Below are 12,976 nucleotides of genomic sequence, written 5' to 3'. Positions count from 1 at the left end.
CAAAACGCGAACTTTTTTCCAAATTAACTCCATAATATCGACTGAAAACATGGCAAACGCTGTTTAGAATCAATCATCAAGGTGTTTTTCACATATCTCTTCATTGATACATCGTTCTTGGACACATGCTTTCTCCCCTGAATCAAATGGTAAAGTGGAAGCAGCTGGCAATTACGCACCGAATTCGACGCAGGACACCAGGCGGACACTTGGAAAATGTAGTCTCTTATGGTCAATCTTCCAATGATATGCCTACAAATACGTCACAATGCTGCTAAGACCTTGGGCGAACGACAGAAAGTGTAGGCTCATTCCTTGCGCAATCACAGCCATATAAGGAGACAATGGAAAACAGAGCTTCAGAAATTCTGCTAATTCCTGGGTGATGCATCATCTTGGTTTCGCCTGTAGAATGAGTTCTGGGGTACTTACAGACAAAATCTTTGCAGATTCTGAAACTTCAGAGTGTTTTCTTTCCAAAACGGTCAAGAATATGCATAGTCGAGCATCTTTTCGTGACAAAATATCGCGCTTAAAACGGGAACGTTTTTTATCCAAAAATGAAATAGCGCCCCCAGAGATCCAACAGGTTAATAACCAAAAACTATTTTTTCTATGTGTCATGTTAATTCAATGTGTCATGTTAATTCGGAGCAGATGCCTCCCGAGTTGCACAGTGGTCTAAGACACTGCATTGCAGTGCTAGCTGTGCCACTAGAGAACCTGATTAGAGTCCAGGCTCTGTCGCAGCCGGCCGTGACCTGGAGACCCATGGAGCGGCGCACAATTGGCCCAGCGTCATCCGGGTTAGGGGAGGGTTTGGTTGGCAGGGATGTTCTTGTCCCATCGTGCTCTAGCGACTCCTGTGCAGGCCGGGCGCAATGCACGCTGACACGGTCGCCAGGTGTACGGTGTTTCCTCCCACACATTGGTGCGGCTGGCTTCCGGGTTAAGCAGGCATGGTGTCAAGTAGCAGTGTGGCTTGGCTGGGTTGGGTTGTATTTCGGAGGATGCAAGGCTCTCAACCTTTGCCTCTCCCGAGTCCGTACGGGAGTTGCAGCGATGAGACAAGAGTGTAACTACCAATTGGATACCACGAAATTGGGGCGAAAAGTAGGTAAAAGTAAAATTCGGAGCAGATATTTAACAGAGTTTTTGGCAAACGTGGTCGCATAAAAACCAGAGGGAGATTTTACCAAAATTCTGTTCCCAAAGTTTACATCACCACAGCTCTTCCACTAAATTCTTTTTGATACATTTTTCTGTGGAAATTGTTAAAAGTAGTCCTTGTGCATAGAGTTGTATGGTTTGTTAAACGTTGAAATTCTGTTATTGTGGAACTGACCCAATGCAAAACAATAAAACCAATCTATCTATGCTCTGCATATACACCAGTGGTAGCAACAGGTGGCCCGTGACGCAAAAATCAGCCAGCGAGTCATTTATTTGTCCCCCCAAAGTTGTTTTGTGTGTGTAGAAAGGTAGGTAGGTAGATAGTTAGATCTATCTATAAAATCACCAGGAATTTAGCTTTAAAAAATAAGTTCAATTTAGGAAATCTGCTCAAGTACTCCCATGAATAAAAAAATAAAAAAAGACGTGATCATGTCTGTATGTATGTATGTAATGTATGTATGTAATCAAGGTACATCGCCTTCAGAAAGTGCCAATACCCCTCACCCTTTTCCACATTTTGTTTGAATTTAAAAACGTTCTGTCACTGGCGTAAACACAATACCCCATAATGTCAAAGTCAAATTGTTTTCAACATTTTTACAAATGATTTAAACATTTATATCTGTAATGTCTTCAGTCAATATGGCAAGCCTAAATAAGGAGGAGTACACATTTGCCTAACAAGTCACATAATAAGTTGTGTGGACTCACTCTGTGTGCAATAGTGTTGAACATGAGTTCTGAATGACTACCTCATCCTTGTACCCCACACATACAATTATCTTCTAAAAAAAAGGTCCCTCAGTCAAGCAGTGAATTTCATACACAGATTCAACCACAAAGATCAGGGAGGTTTTCCAATGCCTTGCAAAGAAGGGCATCTATTGGTAGATGGGTCAAAAAAATGAAAAGCCGACATTGAATATGCCTTTGAGCATGGTGAAGTTATTAATTACACTTTGGATGGTGTATCAATACACGCAGTCACTACAAAGATACAGGCATCCTTGCAAAGCAATTCACTTTTTGTCCTGAATACAAAGTCGTGGTAATATTGGATTTACCCCAAACATGTCTGAGTACCACTCTCCATATTTTCAAGCATAGTGGTGGCTGCATCATGTTATGGGTATGATTGTATATATTTGTTTATGTTATTTAACTAGGCAAGTCAGTTAAGACGGCCTACCCCGGCCAAATTCTCCCCTAACCCGGACGACGCTGGGCCAATTGTGCATCGCCCTATGGGGCTCCCGATTACGGCCGGTTGTGATACAGCTCGGGCTCGAACTCAGGTCTGTAGTGACGTCTTTAGCATTGCAATGCATTGCCTTAGACAGCTGCGCCAGTCGGTCCCTATTAAACTCCCCGTTACTTAATGATACAAAATAAATGGAATGGAGCAAAGGGGCAAAATCCTAGAGGAAAACCTGGTTGTCCGTTTTCCACCAGACACTGGAAGATGAATTCCCCTTTCAGCAGTATAATAACCTAAAGGACAAGCCCAAATCTACACTGGAGATGTTTACCAAGACAGTGAATGTACCTGTGTGGCCGAGTTACAGACTATCTATATCTGCCTGAAAACGGTTGTCTAGCATTGATCAACAACAAATGTGACAGAGCATGAAGAATTTTGAAAATAATAAATGGGCTTACCCTGAAAGACTCTCAGCTATAATCACTGTCAAAGGTGAGGGTTTACATTGACTGAGAGGGTCGAATACTTATCTATAGTGATAGTGTTTCATTTTTCATGATTTTCTTTTTTACAAAGGTTAGAATTTTTCTTCCACTTTGACATTGAGTATTTTGTGTATAACATTTACAAAAAAAAAGACATTTTATTCCCACTTTGTAACACAGCAAAATGTGTGAAAAGGGTTGTGAATACTTTCTGAAGGCACTGTATGCAATTGTTCTTTTCAAATACAATTTATTTTTGATCAATTTGCAGTGTACAAATGATTATAATTATGTTCCGGCTGCCCCCACGACTTTTCACTCTGACAAAAATCATCACACAGCTGAATCGATTTGCCTACCCCTGATACACACCATGAGTGCCAGCTATTTCATTCTGTATTTATAATGTAATTTGAATCCATTTGCATCGTGGCAAAGATTTTTATTAAAAAGTTACAACTCACAAGTTGAACCTTAACCCAATGCAGCAATTATCAGCTTGAGCTACATTAGAAGTGGTCATGCCAGAGCTGGTCTAAAGAGGCTATAAGATTCCCTATAGGGCCCTGGTCAAAAGTAGTGAATTATATGGTGAACAGGGTGACATTTCAGAGACAACCTAAAGCTCCACCACTGCAGAACCAGGGAGGCCAGACAAAGCTCCACCCCTGCAGCTCTCTGACCCAGAGCTAATGTGAGTGACCAGCAGGCTCCACATGACTGGACAGCTACAATCACACCCACACCATCATCTCAGGCAGGGAGCCTGAATACAGGCATGCTTTCCCACTACTCCTTTCCCCTCTGTCCTCATACTCATGCTGTATCTTCCAAAGCTCCCAAACTGTAACAGTTGTACACTAGAATAGACTGTTCCAGAGTTCAACTGTCTCTGCTCTATATGTCTACAGGACAATCCTAATACTGTTGCCCCTCCGTAATCAGCTTACTAGTCGAGGCCACAGTTTCCCCATCTCTGCACTTCATTAATCATGATTTTGCAAACAGACGTGGCTCCAGTAACAGGATTAGTAAATTATGCAAAAGGAATCGTTCCAATATCCCTGGATCTCCCCTTTAAACAGGAAAATACTGCATAACAGCAGGTGGAGAACGATCCTTAACCCGCTCTTCCTCAGTCCGATGTTGATTGTCCTACAACCTCATAACTCACTGAACAACGGAGAGCACAGGAAGGATGGGTGAAAGCCAGATGCAATGATGCATGTGGCTACTGACTGAGCCCTCTAAACTGCCGACAGGCCTGGTTACCGGCCAGAGAGAAAGACAACCTTGTAAAAGCAGCAGCAAGGTCTCCACACTCACACGGGGGAGGGGGTTGGAGAAAGGTAGGGGGTGGGGTGGTGAGTTCAAATTAAACCAGGAGGAAGTGGGCCCTTTGCGGGGCTCTTACAGGTTCAGTTCCCCCCTGGACTCAGATTAGTCATTACCCAGAGATCTGAGGGTCTTAGTGGGTCCCGGGCGGAGGGGAGAAGTGCACCTGTGCAGCAGCACATCAAATGGGTCCTTGTCATGGCAGTGGACCATGGAGATGATCTAGTGACCACCCTACCCTGGCCCCAGGGGCCTCATCTGACTTTATGTCTCTACTCTGATTGGCTGGGTCCGAGGTCATGTGGTGGGAGAGAGAAGACTATAAATTGACAGACAGTGAGGGGTTCTGGGCTTTGAAACTCAATTGTCAGGGACATTTACCTTCTCTGTTCAGTCTTATAAACCCATTCCAGAGTTTCACTCAGAGAGGAGTGTTTTGCATAAGGAATTTCCTTTCCAGCTTTTTCCCAAAACAGAGAGAGGGACAATGTTTAAGACTACTGCTCATAACAGCAACATTGTCGTCTCTGTGAGGTTAGGATGTGAGGCTAGTTAAGTGTTTGTTCAGTCAGTGGGTCCAGACGACCCATACTGCGTTAGAATAGGATCCGTGTGATCAGAGTGACAGAGTCATGACGCTGAGTCAAACTAATGACTCTATGCGAGGCCCTGAGAGAGGGCAGCAGTTCTAACTACTGACCGTCTCTGACAGAGGCCTGGATTGTTCTCCGGGTGGTCAGGAGATGCTTGGACAGCGTGACTGACGGGAAACCTGTGGTGCTTGTAGGTTGGTACTACCCAGCGCTACTCATCACAGGGGATTTTTACCCCCAGATACACAGGCAGGAATAGGCCTCAGTATGAATAGACGTTAGAACAATGGCCTCCAGTAAAGTTCAATACACAGCTCGAGAATGCTGACTCATCTCCAAAGTAACTACAGCGCGAATTCCTGTAAATAGTACCCACGCTTACACCATGAGTCCCAATGCAATAAGTTCACCTTACCCTGCTGCACACACATGAATACTTCACTATCATTACTTAGATCTTCACAACAACAAAAAAACACCTGATAAAACAAACTCTTTGTTAGGAGAGGCATTGTATAATCTTCCTTCCTACTGGAGCTGCAATCCTTTCAACAAACAAATCCTTTGTGTCAGCAATGTGCCATGATAACACCCCACTTTGTTCAGCCTCTTGCATTACAACCATTGGGAGTATTGTCATAACGCGAACTGCAGGAGTACGTAGCGGGACAGTACACCAGGAAACACAACACAGCCAATGACGTGAACATTCCACATGAAAGGTGATGGATGCATTTGTATGCTGGGGCCGGCTGCAGTCGGATGCCCATGCCTGGTCCCATGCCTGGTATACAGGGGAAGAGGCCTCCGCAGGCCTTGTGTATATGGGGGGGGCCGGCTCCCATTCAGTGTTTAGGAGCGGTGCCTTTGGATTAGCAGCGCTCAGTTCAGCCCTACATAGTGAGGAGCATCTCATTCAAGCAGGGCTTTTGTTCGAAGTCATGTCTGGCATGAAAGAAGACGTTCCCATCGACCTCCTTTCTATTGGCTGCTTTCGCCTGCAAGCATTCCCCTTTTAGATAGCACACAGGACTGACCCATCACACACACCCACCCACGGCGGACCAGCAGTACAGGACAGTAAACCCCCCCGTGTGAGCGAAACAAAAAGGATCCTGACCGATAGGTGAGAAAACAGACCCTAAATCATTACAACCAATGACGACGCAGAAGAAAACGATAAGTCTGCTCGATCAGAAACAGCAACACTATATATTAGTCAAGCTCCTCCTCACCTTGTCGCTGTATGAAGACCCGGAGCAATGGGTGGGCCGTGGACACCGCCTTGCAGAAGTTGTCGTCGTTGTTGATTGGCAGCAGGTCTCCGTGGATGTCAGCGTAGCCAATCATGACCTCCATGTTGGCGATGCGGTGAACGTGCATGACGAGCTTATAGAAGTCCTCGAACTTCCCCGGTTTGAACCGGTCCACGGAGAACCGCCGGAACTCTGCTCCGTACTGCAGGGACAACACATAGGGGTGAGTTAGCAAGACAGCTGCTTGGTGACCGAGCACAGCACTGAACACAATTTGAGCCAACCTTATACTTGAATCTCGATCGATATCGACCTGGCCTATAAACGTATAGTTAGACACAAGGGACCTCAGTGGGACAGAGTCCTAAAATGCTAGGTAATCAGTGTCACAACTGCTTCACATTGTTCTCTAATCCACCACCAAGGCCAGACGATGTTCAGCCAAAACAGAATCGGCAGACAGACACAATATTCTTTCAGGATGTCTAAAGAAGATGATTTTTCAGAACTTCACAGACAGTCTAACCACAATAAAACTATTTACACAATGTAACACTCAAACAAGCCACGGCACAGGTAAAGAAAAGAGCCGTAATTGCTATGTCCATGTCTTCCATTTATCCCACTGAAGCAAGAGGGAAGTGGAGGTTTAGGCTTGTCCCAAATGCACCTTTTTCCCTAAATACACAGTGAGCTCCAAAAGAATTGGGACAGTGACAATTATTTGTTTTTTTGGGGCTCTGTACTCCAGAACTTTTGATTTGAAATTATAATGACTGTGAGGTTAATTAGCTTTAATTTGAGAGTATTTTCATTCATATCGGGTGAACCATTTAGAAATTACAGCACTTTTTGTACATAGTCCCAACATTTTAGGGGACCAAAGTTATTGGGACAAATTCACTTGTGTGTGTTAAAGTAGTCAAAGGTTTAGTATTTGGTCCCGTACAAACTTGTTGGATGCACTTGCTGTTTATTTTGCTTGTGTTTTAGAATATTTTGTGTCCAATAGAAATGAATAGTAAATAATGTAGTGTCATTTTGGAGTCACTTCTATTGTAAATAAGAATAGAATGTTTCTAAACACTTCTACATTAACGTGGATGCTACCTATGTACAAAAAGTGCTTTCATTTTTAAACGGTTCACACGATAACGGATGAAAATAACTCTCAAACTAGAGCTGATAGTCTGCACTTTAACCTCGTAGCCATTGTATCATTTCAAATCAAAAGAGCTGGAGTACAGAGCCAAAACAACATGAACATTGTCACGGTCCCAATACTTTTGGAGCTCACTCTAGTCCAGTACTGTTGATCAAGGACCCGGGTCAAAAGTAGTGCACTATATAGGGAGTAGGGTGCCATTTGTCTGAGACAAAGGAACAATGCAGGTGAATGAGTCAGCAGTAAACAAGCCTATCTGGATGAGATGACGCCAACAGACAAAACAGTTCGGGTCAGAACAACATTATATGGGGGTGGACAAACTGACTGAGCATGCACACACACACCAAGGTTTGCTCAAACAGGATGCTCAGAGGCGTGATTGTCTGTACTGGCGTGTCTGTGTCTGTGTGTGAGAGAGAGAGAGAGAGAGAGACTGGACCACCATGGAGAGCAGCTGGGGTGACCCAGGGGTCACAGCTCTGGTCATGTAACTGACATAGCCAGTAGAAACCCTATCACTGTATGCGTGGGCACTGGGTCTGCATAACACAAACTAGGCTTTGTCTCTGACAATAGCAGTCACATTACAACAGTAGTCACTTGTGGATGGTGGTGAACTGTGCTGCACTATGCTATGGTGCGGTAATTATCTGCTCAGAGAGGAAGGCCCGATGACAGTCTGTTCTAGAGGAAGGCCTAGGTTAGACTGCTGGGAGGTTTGAGTTAGACTGCGCCTGTCATGCAGTTTGTCATTACAACGTGAAATACCATCTGAATATGTTGGTGAGGCAGTGTGATGCCAGGTGTGTTATCCAACTCATACTGATGCCAAACATGAATAAACACACACACACACACACACCACACACACACACACACACACACACACACACACACACACACACACACCAAAATAAATCATCAAATGAAACCTACATTTAGCAATAAGTGATGGGTTTGTGACAGACTGTTCTCTCTCAGCTTGTGGGCTAATGAGGCCTTGTGAAAACCACTGAGGCACGATATGATTTTATGAAGAAAAAAAACCCTCAATAAAATAGATTCAAAAACAGAATCCTAAAAGTGCTAGATATGTTCGCTGTTGAAAAGTAGAGGTCAGTGTTTCAGTATGTTACCATGTCATCCGTGTGACTGAGCTGTTAAACCAGCCTGTGTTTAAAACACGAACACAGCCTAAAGGGAGTCAGCCAGCTTCAAGTCTGGACAAGATCATGAGCTAAATTTGAATCAGAACCTGAAAATAATACATCACACTAACAAAGAGCACCTCCTCCTCTTTCACGGGAGAATGTTAAAAACGGGTCCAGACAGGTACAGACTGACAGGCTGCGCTGCTCAAGCATTAGGCCCGACACACTGACTGACATGGATGGAGGCCAGACTAAGTTTGCTAATGGCTTCTCGGTCTTATCACGCTTCTTCCCCGCGTGACAATCTAAAACTACCCAGCCGACCTACGGACAGTTTTTGTATGGAGATGCAAATTCCAGTGGTTGAGAGATGAACCGTGATGGGTGAGGGAGGGTGAGGTAGATACTGTCGGGTGAATGAAGACATGCTACAGTACCATCTAAAGACATCTCTACAGAGAACAGCTGGCGCTGAGACAAACCAGCCTGTTGCAACACAGCTCATCTTTGAGAAGCCACGTTGTTCGAGTCTGGTGTTATCAGAACAATTCCAGAGAACAGGTTCTCCTCCTGGGTCAGTGAAAAACAGGAACTAAACTCCTTTATGACATCACTAAGAGGCTGATACCGATTCACTCCCTCAGTGGGGAGAGATGGTGCCTGATTGAGGTCACACTCCAACAGGCCTGAATAGAGTGGTGATGGTGAGTTAGGTTGTCGTGTCACTAGAGGATGACACCGGTTGACTCACTACAACAGCCAATTAGTTCTGTGATGACACGTTTAGTCCTGCCCTACCTAGCCCAACCCAATATGGCTCTTGATGACAAGTTTCTCCTAAAGTTGACAAGTTTCCTCTCCACCTATCAGAGGTTGTTTTAAACACACAAACAAAACGTTAAACTGCTTGCTCCTTAAGGGGTTCCCAGGAGAGATAAGCCAGAAGGGGGCCCTAACACTCTGATAGGGCTCCTAAAAGAGGACCTCCTTTCACCACAGACAGAGAGACAGACAATGGGTCAGCAGCATTCCAGACCCGGTATGAATTAGTGAGACTGAATATTAACTCTGAATTAGAGCTGAATACTCACTCAGCCCTCTGAAACAATAGAGGTGGATCAGCTCTGCGGCGGGCAGGCATGGTGCATTGATGCACTTCACCAACGAGAGCCTTGAGCAAAACACTGCCAGCCACAACACTACACAAAGATTATACAACCCGCCTAAGAAATGTCCAGGCTGTGAAATCCACCTGAGGATAAACTAAACAACATCAGCACCATCCTAAACCTTGTAAGAGAGGAGGAAAGAGAAGAATGATGGAGGAACATAACCTGAGCAACAGATATCATAGAAGTAGAAGAATATACTATCAGTACAATATATTGACATGTCAGGATGGAGGAAGGACACGACATGGGCCAGTAGAGAAGAGATCTAGTCGTCTGAACGGATCTATTCCACTAATGGTTTCAAATGGCACATATTCGTCTTATCACCCACCAATGTCTGTTGGTTGGTAGGCAACTGGCACACACTCCAGACTTAAGAGTGATGTTTACAGTATGAGGGGAGGAGGTAGTTTCTCTCACACACACACACATAGCAGGTCAAGAGCTGCATGACCGAATAACTAAAATACAACATGTCTCGGTTTCTAGCCCACATCGATAGACGACTACATTTTTGTTTCACAACAATGAGAGAGCATATTTGTGTTAAAATAACTAAATAAATCGGTATTAGGTCTATTGGAATGTAATTTGGTTGAGAAAGCTCGGCTATGATCTTGTATAGTCAGTCCGTGTATTGTTGTGTTGAAATCAACACGCTGTCAGTGTCAACTCTTGTTAGTAGCAAAACAATCAAGAGTAGTTGCAACAAATGTTGCAAAAAATAACCATATCTCGACCGCTACTCTTGGGAATTACCATGAGACTTTCTTTAGAATAATTAACACATTTAATCGATCCTTCGTCAATGCAAAACCCGTTTTTCTAGAACATCTGCCATGGCATTAGGATTCGCATGAATAGTCCCAATCTTCAGCGGGTTTTCCACAAGAAATTTGAAAAAGTTGCCTTGTGAAAATCACAGTAGTTTACAACCAATTCATCAACTAACCAACTGTAGCGTAATTGTTGAGAGTTTGTGAGTATTCCCATTGCATGTGGCAGGTCAAATCTAGACAAGTAGCAGTACAGTACCTCTTCCACCACAGCCGAGTCTATTTAGCCAGAAACCCCATTCCAGAGCATGTGAAGTAGCTTAGGCTAACTATTTAGCCTACTTCAAAGAAAATTGTCATGATGGTGTCTAAATGTGTTCCAACGATAGGCTAGTCGGCTTACCTTGCTTTTCACTTCAACCGCGATGCAATCAAAATATTGCAGGGAAGATTGGGATTTATTAAAACTCCGATTCATTTTTGCGGTTCCAGTAAAAGTTCACGCGCTCGCCCACAGAAAAGGGGCTGTTCGGGTCTATGTCCAGTCGCTAAATCCCTTAAATCCCACGTCGTTTAGACAGCAAAGTTTAGTTATCTGACTTTCTCGGTTTGTGCTGCGGTCCGATACGCATTGGAGAAACTTCAGGTGGGAAATGAAACGAAGACAACAAATCGGTGCCTCTGACTTGGGGGAGTGAGTTCGCAGATGACATCATCGAGCTCCTGCATGAACGTTTTCAGCTTTCAACCCTCCCAAAACACACGTCCTCCAAGACGCCAGGGGACGCGATGCATGGCCATTATACCACGGCTAAGGACTATTCCTGGATACAGGAATGCCTGGATACAGCCCTTTGCCGTGGTATATTGGCAATATACCACAAACCCCCGAGGTGTCGTATTGCTAATATAAACTGGTTACCAAAGTAATTGGTAAAAAATACAGGAATTGTTCTACCTGTGGTATATGATCTGATATACCACGGCTGTCACCCAATCAGCATTCAGGGCTCGAACCACCCAGTTTATAATGCTTAGGACCCGGACTATCTGGTTTAGAATAAGCCTCATAAACTGTGTGGTTCGCGCCCTGAATGCTGATTGGGTGACAGCTGTAGTATATCAGACCGTATACCACGGGCATGAGAAAACATGTATTTTTACTGCTCTAACTCTGTGTTGTGTCGTGCCTAAGAACCGCCCTTAGCCGTGGTATATTGACCATATACCACACCTCCTCTGGCCTTATTGCTTAAATATACCACACCCCCTCGGGCGTTATTGATTTATAGCCTAAGCATTTTGAAACGATTCAATCTGACTGAGAGCAATAACCTAGTTTAAAAATCATGCATCATTCCCTCAATGAATAATACAAACTGGTATACACCCCTTTGTCCTATTTTTTCACTAGAAATAATTGATATGTTTAGTAGAGAGATCCACATAATATGCCAAGAAAGACAAAAGACACCAAGTTATTCAGGGCCAGCCATGAGGATAGATAATTCTGTAACTGTATAAAGCAGCATGGTCATGGTGTGTGTGTGTGTGTGTGTGTGTGTGTGTGTGTGTGTGTGTGTGTGTGTGTGTGTGTGTGTGTGTGTGTGTGTGTGTGTGTGTGTGTGTGTGTGTGTGTGTGTGTGTGTGTGAAGCTGTGTGAAGCTGTGTGAAGCTGTGTCTGCATTCTGGCGGCATGGAGACGCCTGCAGAACGGAACAGCTGCAGCCCAGCCCTCTGCTCCAAGCTGCGAGGCTACAGGAGCATCTCTTGACCTGCTGGGTGTCCGTTGACTCTGTGTGTGAAGCTACCTCCTCCCCTCACACTGTAAACATCATTCTAAACACTCATGTTTTTCTACTCTAGGCCTGTTGTGTTATTGTGTGTACTATAAAGAAACCAAAAGTGAATATAATTTCATCCTGATTAAGGCCTCAAACAGAATGTGGGAGTTAGGCCTGAAGTTGCATCTGAGAAATATCCATAACTTTAAGATATTACTATGTTATGTAGGATCTATAATAGTTGTATTATTTGAGATCATAACAGTTTGGTCGAGATCAGAAGTGTCACTTTGATAGTAACAAAGTTTGTCAAAGTAATATTTAAAACATGAATCATTGTTACAAATGGAGTATTATGGACTGACCAGAAATAAATATATCAGATGTTAGGTAATGTAGTTCATATTGGTCTGGCATTGAATCAATTGACATACTACTAAACAAGACTGTGTCAAAAACTACCTGTCCCAAGCTTAGACTGCAGTCCAGTGGACTGTGGATGTCATTGCACATGTGCCCATATTTTTGGAATGTTGGCACGGTCGGCATGACGACCCAGACAGACGTTGATAAAATAGCCTAACTAATAGTCTACAGATAGTATCAGTATGATACTACATATAGTATAAAGATGAATTTTCCGGAATATTTTATGACTTGGGTTTGTGACAGAGTAGATTATGTCCGTCTCTACAGTGGGCACCAACCAGCAATCTTCTGGTCCCCCGCAGCAACACATGCAGTCGGGCAGACTCTAATGTTGGTTTCCAAGGATCATGACTAACACTGTCCATTTCTGTTCCCCATCGACTACCTGTGCCACACCCTTTATACATGTGTCTAAAGTAAAGTGAAAGAGCTAGAGAATATTGTTAGGAA

The 12,976-nt window shown here is 43.9% G+C and overlaps 1 protein-coding gene across 1 annotated transcript in view; it reads right to left on the bottom strand.

Moving 5' to 3' along the window:
• Positions 1-11,009, bottom strand: part of LOC139373555 (partitioning defective 6 homolog gamma-like) — a 44,446-nt gene extending 33,437 nt beyond the window's left edge. Inside the window, exons 1-2 of the mRNA XM_071114201.1 lie at positions 10,717-11,009; positions 6,026-6,248 (exon numbers count right to left, since the gene is read on the bottom strand). Coding sequence (XP_070970302.1) covers positions 6,026-6,248; positions 10,717-10,791 — 298 coding nt within the window. The 5' untranslated portion in view covers positions 10,792-11,009. The remainder of the gene's footprint in view (positions 1-6,025; positions 6,249-10,716) is intronic.
• Positions 11,010-12,976: the final 1,967 nt, after the last annotated feature.

Source organism: Oncorhynchus clarkii, chromosome 18 (genome assembly GCF_045791955.1).
Source record: "Oncorhynchus clarkii lewisi isolate Uvic-CL-2024 chromosome 18, UVic_Ocla_1.0, whole genome shotgun sequence".
Lineage (NCBI taxonomy): Eukaryota > Metazoa > Chordata > Actinopteri > Salmoniformes > Salmonidae > Oncorhynchus > Oncorhynchus clarkii.
This window is presented reverse-complemented; position numbering and strand designations above follow the sequence as displayed.